This window comes from Phodopus roborovskii, unplaced genomic scaffold (genome assembly GCF_943737965.1).
Source record: "Phodopus roborovskii unplaced genomic scaffold, PHOROB, whole genome shotgun sequence".
Classification (NCBI taxonomy): Eukaryota; Metazoa; Chordata; class Mammalia; order Rodentia; family Cricetidae; genus Phodopus; species Phodopus roborovskii.
Genome location: NW_026126434.1, coordinates 27,727,633 through 27,745,859, shown reverse-complemented (window position 1 = coordinate 27,745,859; position 18,227 = coordinate 27,727,633). Strand labels below are relative to the sequence as shown.

The window sequence follows — 18,227 nt, the reverse complement described above, 5'->3', positions numbered from 1 at the left end:
AGTCTGTCATTTTTGAGAGTTACTCAGACCAAGCTTCCCCCTCGGTAGAAAATCTGAAGTGTGCAAGATGAGTTGGATCTTCCCAACCCCAATTCTCACCAAGAACTAATTAACCATAGAGATGAGGGAGAGTAGGTATTGAGAGTGTCAAAGTTACAAAAGTCTGTTTAAGGACTGAAAGCCTCAACCATCCTTTAGCTCTTAGGGAACCCTTGAGAAAACTCCATGTTTTGGGCCTCAGTAGAGGATGGAAAGACAGTGTGAGCCTAGAGATGGAGTTCAGGTACAGACGTGAGCTCTCAGGGTGAGCTTGGCTCTAGGGGTGGTGACTTGGGGGCACCCTATTGTCCCTCCTCTGCCATCCAGGGTGTGGCCTGCCCATCTTCCCCACCCTTCCATACCACACTGCCAGGCTTTGTTTTGTTAAACCATAATAGGAGAAAAGCTAGGGACTATGGCAATGAGCCCAGGCCTGGGGGAGGGGGAGGAGGAGGTTGTGGCCTGTCCATAGAAATGGTCCTTGCCTCATGAGGACTCATGACTCAGCTGCTGTTCCCACCATCTTCGTCACCACAGCTGTACTGCTGTGTGAAGATGGAGCCATTTCCAGGTTCCCTGATTTCCTGGCTGCTCATCACAGCTAGCTGCCACTCCTGGTATGCCATTGCTGGCCAGTGTGACTAGTCACCATCCTTGTTCACCAATGTCCCTCTCACTCTGGCTTCTCTCCTGACCTCTGCACTCAGGCCCAGGGTTTTTATTTACTTATTGAGATTTTATGTGTGTATAGGCATGTATGTTCTGTGTACCACATGCCTGAGGTACCTGTGGAGGCCAGGAGAGGACATTGGGTTCCCCAAAACTGGAGTTACAGGCAGTTAGCCACATGTGGGCACTGGGAATAGAACTCAGTTCTTCAGAAGAGCAGTCAGTGCTTGTAATGGCTGAGCTATCTCTCCAGGTTTGAGGGGTCAAACCCAGTCTCTATGGTGTGTGTGTGTGGGTCCAGTCCTCACCTAGGCTGACCAGGTTTGGATGCTCCTCACCCTACCTGAGCTTTGCCCTACATGCCTTGCTAAGGGTGGCTCATGTGTATGGGTTGGGTTAAGTCTGTCCCAGTCTTTGATGCTCCTCCCACAGCCCCACCAATCACCTGTTCCACACAGATGTAGACGAGTGTGCTGAAGGCAATGGTGGCTGTCAACAGAGCTGTGTCAATATGATGGGCAGCTATGAATGTCACTGCCGAGAAGGCTTCTTCCTCAGCGACAACCAGCATACCTGTATCCAGCGGCCAGAAGGTCAGCCCATGGCTTGGGAGGCCCCTCAACACTGCTTTCCCTCAACACTCCATGTCTCACAGTCCAGATTTCTCCCTCTTCTTAACTTAGTCACAGCCTTTGGCCTCCATGCATAGACACTGTATTAGAGAAAAATCTAGGGTCAGGTTAATATGGAACTGAGGCTGCTTTGGGGTGTTCTCTGGTCCAGCTGTGATGCTCATTCCTGTTGATGAGCAATTGCCTGTAAGCTGCCACTTCTCAGGGACAGCCTCACCAACATCCCCTTCCATGGCCTGGATTGGGAAGGTTGTTACACAGAAGCATGGGGTGTGTGACCTGCCTGTTCTTTCCTTCACTGGAAATGATACCCTGAGGGCAATAGCTATGTCTAGTCTGCCTTTATGTCCCATCGCCTAGTGCTGCCCTGCCAGCAATAGGAACTTAATAAAACTGTGGCATAGCTGGGCATAGTGGCACACGCCTTTAATCCCAGCTCTCAGGGGGCAGAGGCAGGCAGATCTCAAGGCCAGCCTGGTCTACAGAGTGAGTTCCAGGACACCAGAGCAACACAGAAAATCCCTGTCTCAAATTAAAAAAAAAAAAAAAAAGAAAGAAAAGAAAAAGGTGGTGGCATAGTAATTATTTCTCACTTTATCAGTCTGATTGCTATTTATCTCCAGATTTCTAGTTTCAGTGTGAGCTCTTTGAGCAAAGAGGTCCTGGTTTAGAATTTTCTGGGTCCTTCCTAAATCTAGAGCATCTCTGATTTGGGTTGCCCCTCATAATGTCCTTAGCCCCAACTGGTCCCACCCCTCTGAGGCTTCCAGGTGCAGATGGAGCACCACCCTCTCCTCTTCCCTTTTTAGAAGGAATGAACTGCATGAATAAGAACCATGGCTGTGCCCACATTTGCCGGGAGACTCCCAAGGGGGGCATTGCCTGTGAATGCCGCCCTGGCTTTGAGCTCACCAAGAACCAACGGGACTGTAAATGTGAGACACATGAGGACAGGGGAGTGGGGGCAGGAGGGTGTGGAGCCTCAGTGGCCCAAGGGAAGGGATGGGAGCATGGTGGAACACCATGAGGAAAGGGTAGTTTCCAGCCCTGTAGACCTGTAGCACAAGGGAAAAGCAGGCTAACTGGTCTCCTCCCTTTCTATGCAGTGACCTGCAACTATGGTAATGGTGGCTGCCAGCATACATGTGATGACACAGAGCAGGGTCCCCGGTGCGGCTGCCATGTCAAGTTTGTGCTCCATACTGATGGGAAGACATGCATAGGTGGGTGAAGCTAGAGAACAACTCAAGCTACTTGTGACAGGGTGGGGGAAGGGGCTGAGAACTGCAGGGAAGGGGGTCTAGGTGCTGGATATAGTAACTGATGAGAGAATGAAGACCTTTATGATGGCAGGTCTAGTGAGGGATGGCTTTGGGAGACTAAAAGACACATTTGAACATCTGCCCTCCCCAGGAGTCTTGCCCTCCCCTTCCTCCCAGGTTGAAGCATTGTCAAACTAGGAGCCATTAGCAGAAGTGATAGTCAACAAGACTGTAGGGATGTCCACAAGACTGTAGGGATGGTCCACAAGACTGTAGGGATGGTCCACAAGACTGTAGGGATGGTCCACAAGACTGTAGGGATGGTCAACAAGACTGACTGTAGAGATGGTCAACAAGACTGTAGTGATGGTCAACAAGATTGTAGGGATGTCCACAAGACTGTAGGGATGGTCCACAAGACTGTAGGGATGGTCCACAAGACTGTAGGGATGGTCAACAAGACTGACTGTAGAGATGGTCAACAAGACTGTAGTGATGGTCAACAAGACTGTAGGGATGTCCACAAGACTGTAGGGATGGTCCACAAGACTGTAGGAATGGTCAACAAGACTGACTGTAATGATGGTCAACAAGACTGTAGTGATAGTCAACAAGACTGTAGGGATGGTCCACAAGACTGTAGGAATGGTCAACAAGACTGACTGTAGTGATGGTCAACAAGACTGTAGTGATGGTCAACAAGACTGTAGTGATGGTCCACAAGACTGTAGGGATGGTCCACAAGACTGTAGGAATGGTCAACAAGACTGACTGTAGTGATGGTCAACAAGACTGTAGTGATGGTCAACAAGACTGTAGTGATGGTCAACAGGACTGTAGCAATGGTCCACAAGACTGTAGGGATGACTTGAGGAACTCTGGGGCAGTCAGCTGAGCAGTTGACCCTGGTCCTGGTTGACTAGTGTGGTGAGGTGGGGACAGCCATAACCCAGTGTCCCCACTGCTTAACAGGCCAGGACATACTGCTTGTCCCTAGAGCAGTTAGCAGTGAGCTGATAAGTAGGGTGGCTTCAGGCTCGCTTCCTCTTTACCTTTGCAAATCCCCTTCCTACACTTCACTTGATGCTCCCAGGCCCACCTCCCACTAAGCATCCAGTGGTGCTGGTTGTCTACTGTGCCTGTGGCTGCCTGCAACCCTTAGCTGCTGCAGCCCCCTCCATCCTTCCGTGCCTGAAACCCTTCTCCCAAATTCCTAGGCCTGACCCAGGTCTCCAGGTACCCTGAATGAGCTAATTCCTTAAAGTTATCTTTTGATTTCCCTATGTTGCTATTTCTTCAGTGGTGAGGTGACTGGACAAGGTATCCCCTTAGAGAAGTGGGAAATGAAAGGAAGGACTTTGGCTAGAGGTGAAGCAGGGTCTTAGAGCCAGGCAAAGATAGGCATACTTACTTTGTGGGCATGGCATTTATGGAGATAGGTCCATCTGGTGGGCCACAGCAGGCCAGGGAAGGAAAGGTGAGCACAGTGGCTCTGTGAAGCCCTGTGTGTCCAAGGCAGATTCAGGTTAGGACCTGCTCAGTCCCTTGCTCCCTGTCCTAGTCACTTCAGCCACAGGACAGGTGGACAGATGGGCTTCCACAGGGTTCCCAGCACCTGCTCCAGATACATGTGGATCCAAAGTGCTGCTGTAATGGAAAGCTCTCGCTCTGCTCTCTCTCTAACTCTTCAAAGACCCTACAACCGGCTCAGGTCTTCCTATTGCCTTCTCTGGCTGGGTTGTTCCAGCGCCTTTCATATTCTCCTGATAGGGCTAATTCGTCTGCTTGGCAAGCCTCCCACCACCCTTTGAACACACCCACATATCCCCAGATTCTTCCAGAAGAAACTGCATGTGGTCCCTAAGGAGAAGAGACAGAGGCCCCATGGGGAAGAGGCAGGGCTCCCTCTTGAGTTTCTGTTTGGATGTTCTCAACATGGCTGTTTTTTTTTTTTTTTTTTTTTTGTTTTGTTTTGTTTTTTTTTTTTAATGCCCTTATCAAGCTTGACTTCTCTAACCCAAGTCCCACTGCACCATCTGGGCATTAGCCAGCAAGGCAAGACAGAGCAAATGAGGCTTTTCCTCCCCCTCCCCCTTCTGTTCCAAGGGGGATGAGCTTACTTACCTTGGCAGGAGGAAAAGTCACTGGTGTTACCAGAACACTCAGAGTGGGGAGACTGGGAGCATAGTGTAGTTAAAACAGAAGGGATTAGGGAGGTTGCTGAATGCAAGACTTGACATCTCATGCCAGCTTTGCCTGTGACATGCTATATGGGGTTGGACCCACAACCACTCTCCTTGAGACTCAGAATCTCTGTTTCATAGTCACTTGATGGGGACCTCATTTCTTTGAGGGTACCAGGCAGGACAAGGGAGAGGAAGGAAGCTAATCTGCACTCCCAGGGATTGCCATATGGGGTTAGTGGTTTGGACCTTCAGGGTGGAGGGTGCAGGGTGGGCCTGGGGCCCAGTGGGCTGCAGTGACACCTGCCCCAAATCTAAACAGCTTTTTTACAATGTCAAACAGGGGAAAGGCGGCTAGAGCAGCACATGCCCACTCAGGCCGTTTCTAATGGTAAATATGTCTGCTCTCCGCTTGCTCTCACTGGCTTGCTAGGGAAGGGCTAATCCGCTGGGGCTCCCACTAACCGCATGCCCAGCAGGGCTCCCCTGGCAGTGCAGGCACTAGACCTATCAGGTGGCAGGAAACCTAAGTCCTTAAGAGTTGGCCTGGGAACCTTTATGCGGACCATCTTCCTGGTTCCTATCATTCCTCTCCTTCCTCTCTGCTTCCTCTTCCTATACCACCTTCTAACACCCCATCCCCGTCCCAGCCACCAGCACCTCTGTCACTGCATCTCAGCCAGTGCCATCTTACCCATCATTTCCGCTATGCCCCTGAAAAAAGGCACACCAGATTTGGATACCATCCCCTCTGTGGGTTATCCTTCTTGGGTTCCTATTGTTAGTACATCACCGACTCATCTCAGCTGCTCATCTCTGCCTGATGTTGGGTTCAGCAGACCAGAGTTTGGATCCTGGCTCTACCATGTTCTCACCAGCCAGTCTCCAGTGAGCCCCCATCTTCTCTGATCCTCAGCCTACTCTTCTGCAGGAAGAGGGAGTGATAATCCTCCCATGGGTGTGATGATTAGAACAGCACTTAGCATGTGGTCAGTGCCTTGAACAAAGGACAGGGCAAGCTACACTCTCCTGCCACCCTCCCTGCTCTGAGCAATTGTCCAGTAGAGATGGGCAACTCTGTTCAGCTTCCTGATCCAGCCTGGCGGGGGCACCGTGTCAGTTCTGCGGGTCCTCCAGAGGATGTACACACAGACAGGATCTTGTCCAGGCCTTAGTGGCCTTCTAGACCACTTCTGGGGGAGACTGGACTTGAGCTCCTCATGGACTGGGGGACCTCAGGGAGACCACAATGAGAGGAGGGTGCACTGTGGGCCTCTTTTGGAGTTCTACACACTGCCCTCATTGGTGACAAGGGTGGCCGACATACTGATTCTGAAAACACTCTCCTCTCTTGCCCCATGGAGGCCTTAGGGTGCTAATGGGAAGGTGCCTGGTACATCACCCTAGGTCCCCATGCCAGGGTCTTGCGCTCCTGGGGCTGATGGCTTCTCCTTGGACCCACTCTCCAAAGCAGCTGTTTAAATCTGTTTCCTCCTGCTCTGGCCTCTCAGCAGACTCAACTCCCCAGACCAGGCTCTGAACTCTTTCCACCTTCCCTCTCTGGATTCTTCCTCTCCTCTAGCCCCTCCCTTGCACATTATCTCATCAGCAGAATAAAAGAAGCAGACAGGCTGCTTGTTTCCAGGTGGATATGAGGGTCTGGGGAGGAGTTAAAGGTGGGTGTCCCAGCTTGGCTGTATCCTCTGAGGCAGGGAGTCAGACCTGCGGTGTCAGGGAGGGGGAGGGATCAATGGGCAGCCCTCAGAGTCTCGAGAGACTCTGCCTCCAAACCCATTAGGAGACTGTCCACCATGAACCCCTCCACCCCCAAGATGGGAAGAAACTGGTCTGTCCCTTCCGTTCCCTGGCAGGCAGAACCCTCCCTTAGTTTTCCTCTCTCCTGCTCCCCACCCCCACCCCCCTCAGCACATTCCTGCCTGACAGCTCCGGCTTGTACCTGCCTCACTGCTGTCCACCTTGTTTCAATCAAGTAGGGGGCAGGGATGTGGAGCGCTTGGCTGCACTCGTGCGGGGCTGGGCCTTGGGAGGAAGGGGAGGCTGGAGCCTGGGGCTTCTGCTTAATGCCCCTGCTGAACTCCAGCGAGGTGGCTGGGGCCTTCCCACAGGCCCTGCTGCCTAGGCCAGTGACCCCATTACTAACCACACCTCCCTCAACAGAGACCTGTGCGGTCAACAATGGAGGCTGTGACAGTAAGTGCCACGATGCAGCGACTGGTGTCCACTGCAGCTGTCCTGTGGGTTTCATGCTACAGCCAGACAGGAAGACCTGCAAAGGTGAGGCCAGAGGATGAGGTGGGGACAGAGATGAGAGTTCTTGCAGTCACATCTCCTCAACTCCCTTACAGAGAGCCCAGGGCAAAGCTAAGGGGTGTCTCCTGTCTGCCTCTCCCAGGCCAGCTCAAGGGACACAGAAGTCCAGCCAGCACCCCTGCCTTCTGGGCCTAGCCTCCCTTGTTCCTGCTCCCACCCTTGTCCCTGTGTTGGGGAGAAGGTTCCTGGCCCTGAATGAGCTGGAAGGATATCTGAGCTGACTGTGTGCCTGAGGTCATGAGTGTTTCTGAACTTTTTGAACCCGCATTCCTCAGGTCTTCTCAGTGACTCTGGAATGACACCTCCCTTAGAAAAGCTGCACTGGGGAGTGTTAGGAGCACCAACAGGAGAGCCTGGCTGCGTGCAGTGCAGTACCCCGACTGCCTGCCTACTCCAGGGTGCTGTGCCCCAGCTTCCTCCATTGTACCTTGCTCACACATGTGCTGTGGGGATGGATGATTTTTTTTTTTTTTTGTATACAAATTAGAAAAGTTTGGCACATGGGAGCCTTTTGGCTTAGTTGTCATTATAGTTTAAGTTCCCACACTGGCCATTCTCTTCCCCTCCGTCCAGTTAGCTGGGAGTTGTGGACCTTGAGGGAGAAAGGGGGAGGGCAGCCATTTTGAAAATGATGACTCATCATGTCTGTGCCCCTTTACCCTGGTCATGAGAAGTGGGGATTGGGAAGTAGTGCCGGCTCCTCCTTTGTGTCTTTTGGCCCAACAGCTGCAGGAGGGGGAGGGTTGGGGCACCAGGTCAGCCAGCCGCAGTTGAGAGGCTTCCTGCTGGGAAGGACTGTTGACAGGTAGCTGAGTGAAGTCCCTGCCCCCTCCCCTCCAGAAGGGATAAGTAGCCTGGGTCCTGTCTGCCACCAGCCAGGGGAACTTGACCTCAGGGAGGAAGGTGCTTACTGCCCCTTTCCCTCTAGTACCCAAAGCTGCCAGGCTCTGAGTCTCTCCAGACCACTCCAGGCCAGTCCCCTGCCTGGACCACCCATCATCTCAGTCTCTCTCTCTCTCTGAAGGATGCCCCTTTCCAGCAAGTCCCTTCAGGCTCTCCATATAACCACGGCCCCCAGCTTGGCATCCCTGATCCATCCTTTGTGACAGGAGTCAGGGATTTGAAGGGAGAGCCCTATCTACAGTCTCGGGAATGGCTATCAGCTCGAGTTAAGGGATGTAGACCAGCCTGGAGTTCAAATAGCCTCCTGTTCCCCAAACTCCAGATGGTTGTTCCCTGCTGGCTTAGGAAACCCTAGACTCAGCTTCCAAAGAAAAGGTGCTATAATGGCCAGATGTCCTAAACAAGGAAGACATGGGGACAGAGGGTAACAGCCAAGTTAAAAGGGACAGCCCAGAGCCCTCCTTGATTATTACCCTTGTCTCTTTGAGGAAAAGGTCTTGTCTCCTGTTTGCTTCTAACCTTCAATATTGTCCCTCATTCTACTCTGTCTGCTCCCCCAGACATAGATGAGTGCCGCTTAAACAATGGGGGCTGTGACCACATCTGCCGCAACACAGTGGGCAGCTTTGAATGCAGCTGCAAGAAGGGTTACAAGCTTCTTATCAATGAAAGGAGCTGCCAGGGTAAGCAGGCTGGGGGGGGGGGTGGGAGGCTTCTGGAGAGGCTCTCAGGTGTGAGAGCTTTAGGGATGCCACAGTTTAAGCATTCCTGCAGAGAAGGGAACATCTATATTGGCAGTATCAGCCGCAGGTAGCCAATGGTAACTCCTTCCTTCTGTAAGACCAGCTCCATACTAAGGCACACAACTTGGTGAGGGGTGAGAGTTTTCACCACAATCCAGATCCTTCCAGGTGTGGCCTGCTGCAGCTAGGTCATGACCCACAGGTTCCAGACCCTGACAGAATCTCCAGGCACAGGGCAGTCACAGCTCTGGAGTCAATCTAGGTCTCTTTCAGGTGCCCCAAGACAGACTCAATGGCTCAAACCTTTGCTCTTGCAGACATAGATGAGTGCTCTTTTGACCGAACCTGTGACCACATGTGTGTCAACACACCAGGAAGCTTCCAGTGTCTCTGTCATCGTGGGTACCTGCTGTATGGTGTCACTCATTGTGGAGGTAAGCCTGTAAGCTCATATTGTCCTGCTTCCCAGCCACCCTAGTCCCTCACCTCTCCGCTCTCCAAATGTCTGATGTCCCTGTGCTGGCTTGTGGTAATAAGAAATCCCTGGTGCCTGTGTCATATCTGCATCCAACATGTTAAAACAAAACAAAACAAAACAAAAAAACCCAAAAGGCAGCTTCCCAAGGCCAGCTGGCAGACAGTGCACCAGGGAACAGAACAGCATCCTGCCAGCAAGGTGCTTGTCTATTTACGAGTCTCATGAGCCCTAGGCTGGCCTCAAACATACTATGTAGCCAGAGTGACCCTCAACTCCAGATCCTCCTGCTATCACTTCCTAAGGGTCCAGACTGCAGGAGGCACACCATCGTGCCCACACTCTGAGACCTCCTAAGTTCTACCCTCCCTCCCCATCACTATTCCCAGAGACCCACCCTTAATCGCTAGCCCAGTGTGAGGGTAAGAATGGCGGAAGGCTTTGAGATGCTGGTCAAGTTGGCACCTGCCCAAGTGTCTCTGACTGGGGATAGAGAGAATGGGAAGAAGTTTGAGCTCTCCACAGGTCACAGAACCCTTTAATATCTTTGTGAGAATATTTACCATGAGATCTGTAAATACACAGTCGACCTTTGTGAGGTACTCCCTCACCTTGCATGACTCTGTGTCTGGACACTTACCAAAGGGCCTCACTTGCAGCCCCGTCCCTGGCTCCTACCAATCCACCACTCTGGTCTGTTTATCTACCCCTCCCACAGATGTGGACGAATGCAGCATCAATAAGGGGGGCTGCCGCTCTGGTTGTATCAACACACCTGGCAGTTATCAGTGTACCTGCCCAGCCGGCCAGGGCCGCCTTCACTGGAATGGAAAGGATTGCACAGGTGTGTGGTGCCCCCTGCTGGTGGGATTTTGCCATGCTGTTTCAGGGAGTCTGATGGGAAGGTGTGATGGGTAGAAGGGTGGGGAATGTAGCCAGGGTTAGGCATGCCATCTCTGGCTAAGATGTACCCAGTCTCCTTGGGGCACATTTGTAGTTCTGCACATAGATAATCTGTTTTTCTGAGTTAACCATATGAGGGAGAAGGAGGGCAAGACATGTTCCATATCCTCAGGCCTTGGTCCCCTTCCTAGAGCCAGTGAAATGTCAGAGCAATCCTGGGGCCTCCAAAGCCATGCTTAGCTGCAACCGGTCTGGCAAGAAGGACACTTGTGCCCTGACCTGCCCCTCCCGAGCCCGATTTTTGCCAGGTATGTGGGAAGAGGGGGCAGAGAGTTTGGGAGAGAAGTTGGCTGTCCAGCAGCTCCTCTGTCCCCCTGGGATTCTGCCTACTATTGGGGGGTTGGGAGGCAGGTCAGAGCTGTGATAGGCCCCTTCTCTCAGAGTCCGAGAACGGTTTCACGGTGAGCTGTGGTACCCCTAGCCCTAAAGCTGCTCCAGCCCGAGGCATCCACCCTGGAAACAGCACCACCTCCAACTATTGTCATGGTGAGCACCTGCCCAGAAGCCCCCTCTTTTCCCTAAACACCGCAGTTGTCTTTTTCGCTCACCCCCCTGGCTTGACTCCTTCCTGAATCTCATGCGTGACTTTGTGACTCTCCACCTTGGCCCTCCTGTCTGATACCCTTGGCTTTCGTGGTCCTGCTCTCTCCAGCCAACTCTCAGTGACCAGTTTAAGCCACTTCCTCCAGCAGCCTCACCACCCCTCAACCCCCAGGCTGCACTGAGCCTTCTCTCACCCCTCCAGAGGCTGCAGTGCTATCAGTTAAGCAGCGGGCCTCCTTCAAGATCAAGGACGCCAAATGTCGTTTGCACCTGCGAAACAAAGGCAAAGTGGAGGAAGCCAGCAGAATCCCAGGGCCAGGTCTGGGCCTCATCCTAACGGGTCCCACCAAACTCTCCCTGTCCCTCAGCCCCTCTTTCTGGTCCTGTCCAGAGAGTCACCAGTACCCTGAACTCTGGACAGCAAAGGGGGAAACTGTTGTAGACTATGGCCCGAGAAATCCCCTATCATTCCCTTCCACCGGGTAAACTAGACAAGGAGAGGGCTGCAGGTAGGGCTGGGCTCAGGGCTGCCTGGGCTGGACAGAGAGATGAGAGGCAGGATGGGGAACTCCATCCACAGTGGGAGTCCCTGAGTTTGAAGTTGACAAGGCCTCTGTTTCTAGGTGGTAGCCCTTGCTCTGACTGCCAAGTCACCTTTATCCACCTCAAGTGTGACTCTTCTCGGAAGGGCAAGGGCCGACGGGCCCGGACCCCCGGCAAGGAGGTTACCCGGCTCACACTGGAATTAGAGGCTGAGGTCCGAGCAGAAGAAACGACAGGTGAGCCTATGGACACTGTTGGGTGGAGGGCCAAAGAGGAGGGCACACAGCCTGGGTCCGAAAAGGGGCGCCTGTACCTGTGGCCTGTGTAACAAACCACAGCAGCAAGCTCCTGGGCTGCCTCTCGCCCCGTGCACCCTGCTCCTGCCATTAATCCCTGCTTTCTCCTCTGACCATTCACTCTCTCTGTGCTTTCTGATTCATACAACCATCCATCACCAGCTGGCTGCGGACTGCCCTGCCTCCGACAGAGGACGGAACGGAAACTGAAAGGGTCCCTGAAGATGCTCAGAAAGTCCATCAACCAGGACCGGTTCCTGCTGCGTCTGGCAGGCCTTGACTATGAGCTAGCCCACAAGCCAGGCCAGGTAGCTGGGGACCGAACAGAGCTGGCGGAGGTCTGCAGGCCTGGCCAGCACCGGGCAGGCACCAAGTGTGGTAAGAGAGTTCGCTGGGAAGTCAAGGATGTGGGGAGTGGGGAAGGCCCAACTTGGGCCTGCCTGGCTCAGAGCAGAACAGGACTCTTTACCTCAGGTGCACTGTGAGGCAGCGAAGACCCCCTGAGCATTATCCTCCCTTCCCTCGTCCCAGGCTGAAATCTAAGATGCCAGGCAGGGCCAGCAGCCTTCCTGCACACAGATTTGACCTCCCCACCTCTCTAAGCAGGATTCTGTCGGTGCCCTGACAGATTCTCCCCATATCTGGAAGAGTGGGAAGGGGAGTCTTAGGCCTGGGTGGTGGGAGATGGGGGGTGGCTAGCGCGGCCGACTCTCCCTCAGTCAGCTGCCCGCAGGGAACGTATTACCACGGCCAGACGGAGCAGTGTGTACCATGCCCAGCGGGCACCTTCCAGGAGAGGGAAGGGCAGCTCTCCTGCGACCTTTGCCCTGGGAGTGATGCCCATGGGCCTCTTGGAGCCACCAACGTCACCACATGTGCAGGTGCCAGGGGAACAAATAACAGACTGGGCTAGGGTGGGCATTGGGACGGCCATGGGCATGGGATTTTCCAAAGGGCAGGCCCAGGCTCCAGGCCACTTTCCTAGTTGATGTTCTTTTCCCTAAGACTGGGGTGACCATGGAGTGACCCAGGGACAACCCCATCAGAGTTGGGCCCTTGCTTCATTGCAGGTCAGTGCCCACCTGGCCAACATTCAGTAGATGGGTTCAAGCCCTGCCAGCCATGCCCACGGGGCACCTATCAGCCTGAAGCAGGACGAACCCTGTGCTTTCCCTGTGGTGGAGGCCTCACTACCAAGCATGAGGGGGCAGTCTCCTTCCAGGACTGTGACGCCAAAGGTGAGTAGGTTACTTATTCCACCAGGGATCTCCATGACCTCAACTGCCCCCGGAAACTTTCCCAGTGCCCTGTACAGACCTGACTATGTTATTCCACCATATTCTCTGCGTCTTGTTCTCAAAAGCATCTCTGGGCCAAACCTGGGGAAACAAAGTAACTAGTAATCCCACTTTGCTTTGGAGAGTGGGTGGCCATCCCCCTTCAACTCCTAAATCAGACAGACACTACTCAGTGCCTGCAGGAGGGAGGGCTGCTGCTGGATCCAGCCCCTCTGGCCTTAAATTATGGCCTGATTGGGGAAGGTAGGGACCCTGAAAGAAACTTGGATCTTTGATGTCCACAGCCCAGATGCCCACTTCCCTGGTCTTAGCTCATGCCTTCTTCCCTCCCGCCTGCAGTCCAGTGCTCCCCGGGCCACTACTACAACACCAGCACCCATCGCTGTATCCGCTGTGCCATGGGCTCCTACCAGCCACACTTCCGTCAGAACTTCTGCATCCGCTGCCCAGGAAATACGAGCACTGACTTTGACGGCTCTACCAGTGTGGCTCAGTGCAAGAGTATGTATGTGGCAGGCCAGACTGTGAGGAGCAGGGAAGTGGAGCGAGATCTTGGAGCCATGGGCACAGGATAAGGGGTAGGGGGACAAGCCAGCAGGAAGCCGGGCTGGTGGATGGGTGGGCGGGCAGGCAGCAAGTCCACTCCACATGGTCCCAGACCCTCAGTCTCTAGGCCAGCTGTCAGGCTGAGGCATGCAGCACCCTTTCAGGTATGAAAAGGCAGGAAGAAGGGTGGACCCAGAACTCGAAGAGTGGAGAGTGAACTAGCATGGTGGCTACCTTATGTGTCTGTCCTCCACCTTCAAACTCTTCAGCTTGCTCAACATGGTTTCCCACTGACTTTCCATTGTTTTTCTTGCTTTGTCTCCTGGGTATGGTTACAGATCGGCAGTGTGGTGGGGAGCTAGGCGAATTCACTGGCTACATCGAGTCCCCCAACTACCCGGGCAACTACCCAGCGGGTGTGGAGTGCATCTGGAACATCAACCCCCCACCCAAGCGCAAGATCCTTATCGTGGTCCCGGAGATATTCCTGCCCTCCGAGGATGAGTGTGGGGACGTTCTCGTCATGAGAAAGAACTGTGGGTGACTGCAGAGTGGGCTCAGGGAAGAACGGTTGGATTCTGGTGGGGCTAGAGGAAGAGTTGGGGCAGTGATGTTGGGGACAGATGCTGGCACAGGATGACTGAGGCAGGTTGGGTGGAGAGCAGTCAAGAAGGTAGTCCTGGCCTGGGGTGCCAGTCCACTAAATGCACTAACTCTAGCCCTAGCCTTTTTGTCACTCTGATTTTGTAAATGTCAATTTTAATAGACCATGTGATTGTTCAGTTGTCAATGGTGTAAGTAACCCTGGAGATTATGGAAGAGGGGGTGTGCAGGCGTGTGTCCAGGGAGAGGGAGCCTCTGTTAGAGTGACTTGTGCCTTGCTTCCCAGCCCCACTACCTTCTGACATGACACTTGCCTTGCCAGCCTCCCCATCCTCCATCACCACTTATGAGACCTGCCAGACCTATGAGCGTCCCATTGCCTTCACGGCCCGTTCCAGGAAACTCTGGATCAACTTCAAGACTAGTGAGGCCAACAGTGCTCGTGGCTTCCAGATTCCTTACGTGACATATGACGGTGAGCAAGGACAGGAGGGGTGGAGAGGGGGTGGGTCTTGTGAGGGAACCAAGAGTTGACATCCTCAGCCCCCAATCCTGGTTGACTTCACAGAGGACTACGAGCAGCTGGTGGAGGACATAGTGCGGGACGGCCGGCTCTATGCCTCTGAGAACCACCAGGAGATCCTGAAGGCAAGTGAATGTTCACTATGGCAGCCAATGTAAATGGGCATATACCAGTGACCAGTAGCCAGCATGGCATTCTGTTTCCTGGCTCTCTGAGGCATATGTTTTTGTCATTGCCACTTTCCATGTAAGAGGACTGAGGCACACAGAGCTAAAGAGCTTGCCCGCAGTGGGCTCTGAGTCTAGCTCATAGAAATTAGAAATGGAGTGTCACCACGCTGTGTCACATCTTGAGAGAGGTAAAAGTCAAGGTGAGAAGACATGTCCTCTACCTTTTCAATCAAGGAACGTGGTGGTGGTGGCGGGGAGATAGAATGTAGAAGGATGCTTTGTTTGTTTGTTTGTTTGTTTGTTTTTTAGGGTCTTATTAGTCCAGGCTGGCTTGAACTCCAGGTCCTCCCACCTCTACCTAAGTGCTGAGATGATAGACCTCAGGGAAAAGAGACATTTCTAACACTGAGGATGAGCAATGTCCTGGGTCTATGGAGTCTTGCTAGTGGTGGTGGTGCTCACCTGAAATCCCTGCACTCTGGAGGCATAGGCTGGTGGATCTTTGTGGCATTCTAGTCCAGCCAGGGATACATACAATAAGACTCTCCCCAAAATTATTTTACTTCATCTTTAATTATGGGCATTTGTGAGGATATGTGCCTGTGAATGCTAGGAGGCAAGAGGCATCAGATCCCCCTGGAGATGGAGTTACAGGAAGTTGTATGCCACCCAGTATGAGTGTTGGGAACTAAACTCAGGTTTTCTGCAATGTACGCTCTTAGTCTCTGAGCCATTTCTCTAGCCTTGAATCGCTGAGCCCAAGAGTGAAGAGAAAGGCCTGGGCAATACAATGGACTACATCTCTAACAAAAAAAACCAAATGTACTATGCAACTGCATTTTACAAAGTAGTGCAACTGTACTAGGTGTAGTGGTGCACTGTTAATCCCAGCAGAGGCAGACAGATCTCTGTGAGTTCTAGTTTAGCTGGCTTACACAGTGAGCTTTAGGCCAGCCCTAGCCACATAGTGAGACTGTCTCAAAGGACAGTATAGTTCAACTGTCTTGATTAAAGTGGAGTTGAGAGGCAGGAAGCCCCACCTATTTTAGAAATCTGGGGGTTCAGCTGAGAAACCAGGAGATACGCTGTCAGTTTTGTTGGGGTTTTGTGGGTACGAGTGGTGTGTGTGTGTGTGTGTGCATGTGGAGGTCAGAGGACAATTTGGAGGACTGGTTTTTCCTGCCAGCGTGGGTCTTGGGAATTGAGCTGTGGTTGTGTCAGAGAGGAGTCCTAAGACATAGTGGTTGGCATCCAGTGAGGGGGGCAGGAGACACCGTGAGGAAGGACTTGAAGGGAGCTGTGGCGCCGGTGCCTGGAGTATTCCACTACTGTTGTACTGGGGTGTATTTAAGGGCCACAGGGTGAGGAAGACTAGAGGAGAAGCCCAGCACAAAGAACACAAGGGACCTGATGTTCACTGTGAGTGGTAAAAGAAAGCAGAGGGGCTGGGAGTGTGGGCACTGGTGGAGAAATGGTTGTCAGGCACCAGGCCCTGGGTTCAGCTCCTGGCACCAGTTATTGTCGTTATGAAAAAATAAGCTTTCACCAGACAGGATGATACCTGCCTGTAGGTCCAGCTGCTGGAGCAGCTCAAGTGTGAGGATCATTTGAACCCAGGAGTTTAAGATTTTGCCACACAAGATAGCAAGTCCTCATTTCAGGAAAGAAAATCCAGAGAACAGAAACCGAAAACATGTTTCAAACATGAAGTAAACTAATTAAACATCCTAGAGCAGCTGCTGTGAAGAGACTAATCTGTGCTAGGCCAAGGACAGAAACATGGAGCTCAAGCCCAGGCCTAGTGGCTCATACCTCTAATCCCAGCTATTCAAAAGCCTGAGGCAGGAAGATGGCACATTGTAGGTCATTTGGGTTACAAAGTAAGTTCAAGGCCAGATTAAGCAATTTAGTGGCACCCTGTGTCAAAATAAATAAATAAATAAATAAAAATTACCAGAGAGCTGGAGAGCTGGGGCTATAGCTCAATAATAGAGTACGTGGGTACGTAGGGGTTGGAGGATTGGCACATGCATAGGGGCTGGAGGATTGGCTCAACAATTTGTTACTTCCTGCAGAGGACTCGGGTTCAGTTCCCTGTACCCACACAGTGGTTCAGCTATAACTCTAGTTCCAGGGAATCCAACATCCTCTTCTGACCCCTCTAGCACCAGGCATGTGTGTAGTGCATACAATTCACACAGGTGACATACAGTAAGTACACACAGAACAAGTAAATAGAGAAGAAAAGAATACTTGCCTAGTACATGTGAGGGCCCAGGTTCAGCCCTCAGTATCATGTAAAACAAAAGAAAGAAATAGACCGGTTATTGAAATGGTCCAAGGGCAAAACTATGGTGGCCTGGCTCAGAGTGGAAGCCATGGAGATGGCAATGACTGGTCAGACCTGGCGTGTACTGTGAAGATTAGAGTCAACAGTTTACTGTAGCTGTGAGAAAGCAGGGTCACGGATGGCTCCACAGACCAGGGCCTGAGTAGCGGGGGACTAGAGCTGCCATTACTGAGCTGTGGCTCCTAAAGGAGCCGATGGTTGGACAGAGTCCTGGGGTCACCTCTGGGCATGCTCAGTGGGAGATGCTCTGAGACATGAAGAGGGACTGCTGAGGATACCACTACACTGACAACTGCTACCTGCTGTCTTCTGCAGGACAAGAAGCTTATCAAGGCCTTCTTTGAGGTCCTGGCCCACCCCCAAAACTACTTCAAGTACACAGAGAAACACAAGGAGATGCTGCCCAAATCGTTCATCAAGCTGCTACGCTCCAAAGTCTCCAGCTTCTTGAGGCCTTACAAATAGAGCCCACGGGCCTAGAGACCTGGGTTTCAGAGCTCCAACTCACTGGCCCGCATAGCTGGCGCCCCAACCTCAAGACAAGAATCAGTCCTCCCCTTTTGGAGGAGAAATATCACTACACCAGGCAATCTCCCTTCTGTCTCCCCCCACCCCTCTCTCTCTCTCTCTCTCCTCTCCTTCTTTCTTACATATTCCCTGGAAAAACCATTCAGTGCCAGGTGAAGGAAAAGAACTCTCTCCTCTGCCCACCTCACCAGCTCCCATCCCCAGCCCTCCAGTCTGGAAGGGTGTTGGAGTCCCAGAACAGGATGGGCCTGCTAGGAAGTGGGGGTGGGGAGACAGGCTTCTGCCATTACAGGATGGTTGTGCCTTGCTAGAAAGGAGCCAAAATATCCCCTGTTGTGTTCTCCAGAGTGACTCTTTACAGCCCAGTGTCCTGCCAAAGAAGGCTTTGACATGCCAGCTTTGTGCCAACTCAAGCTGCTGGGCACAGTTTGAGCCCTGGGGTACCTACATAGTTGGCATTCTTACCTGTACACCTCTCTTGCCTGCCTGTCTGCCTGGGTCTGACTCCATAGGATTTACAAGTGATCCATACCACTGAGCCGGCAAACCCTGGCTGAATAGGGGAGAGCAACAGGCAATATCTTGTCTGCCAGAGCCCATTTAGGGCTCCCAGAGACAACACTCTCA

General features: G+C 52.6%; 1 protein-coding gene across 3 annotated transcripts in view; it reads left to right on the top strand.

Annotated features, from left to right (window-relative positions):
* The window catches only part of Scube3 (signal peptide, CUB domain and EGF like domain containing 3), a 29,002-nt gene extending 11,010 nt beyond the window's left edge, over positions 1–17,992 (top strand). Inside the window, exons 4-23 of one of the 3 annotated variants that reach the window (XM_051187138.1) lie at positions 1,167–1,301; positions 2,150–2,275; positions 2,447–2,563; positions 5,129–5,176; positions 6,964–7,080; positions 8,580–8,702; positions 9,080–9,196; positions 9,956–10,081; positions 10,332–10,448; positions 10,582–10,686; positions 10,946–11,062; positions 11,367–11,522; positions 11,745–11,960; positions 12,302–12,463; positions 12,653–12,820; positions 13,220–13,381; positions 13,765–13,962; positions 14,352–14,504; positions 14,598–14,677; positions 17,388–17,992. In XM_051187138.1, the coding sequence (XP_051043095.1) occupies positions 1,167–1,301; positions 2,150–2,275; positions 2,447–2,563; positions 5,129–5,176; positions 6,964–7,080; positions 8,580–8,702; positions 9,080–9,196; positions 9,956–10,081; positions 10,332–10,448; positions 10,582–10,686; positions 10,946–11,062; positions 11,367–11,522; positions 11,745–11,960; positions 12,302–12,463; positions 12,653–12,820; positions 13,220–13,381; positions 13,765–13,962; positions 14,352–14,504; positions 14,598–14,677; positions 17,388–17,537 (2,693 nt within the window). In that variant the 3' untranslated portion in view covers positions 17,538–17,992. The remainder of the gene's footprint in view (positions 1–1,166; positions 1,302–2,149; positions 2,276–2,446; positions 2,564–5,128; positions 5,177–6,963; positions 7,081–8,579; positions 8,703–9,079; positions 9,197–9,955; positions 10,082–10,331; positions 10,449–10,581; positions 10,687–10,945; positions 11,063–11,366; positions 11,523–11,744; positions 11,961–12,301; positions 12,464–12,652; positions 12,821–13,219; positions 13,382–13,764; positions 13,963–14,351; positions 14,505–14,597; positions 14,678–17,387) is intronic. The other 2 variants (XM_051187139.1, XM_051187140.1) reach the window with 2 other exon arrangements.
* The last annotated feature ends 235 nt before the right edge of the window (positions 17,993–18,227 follow it).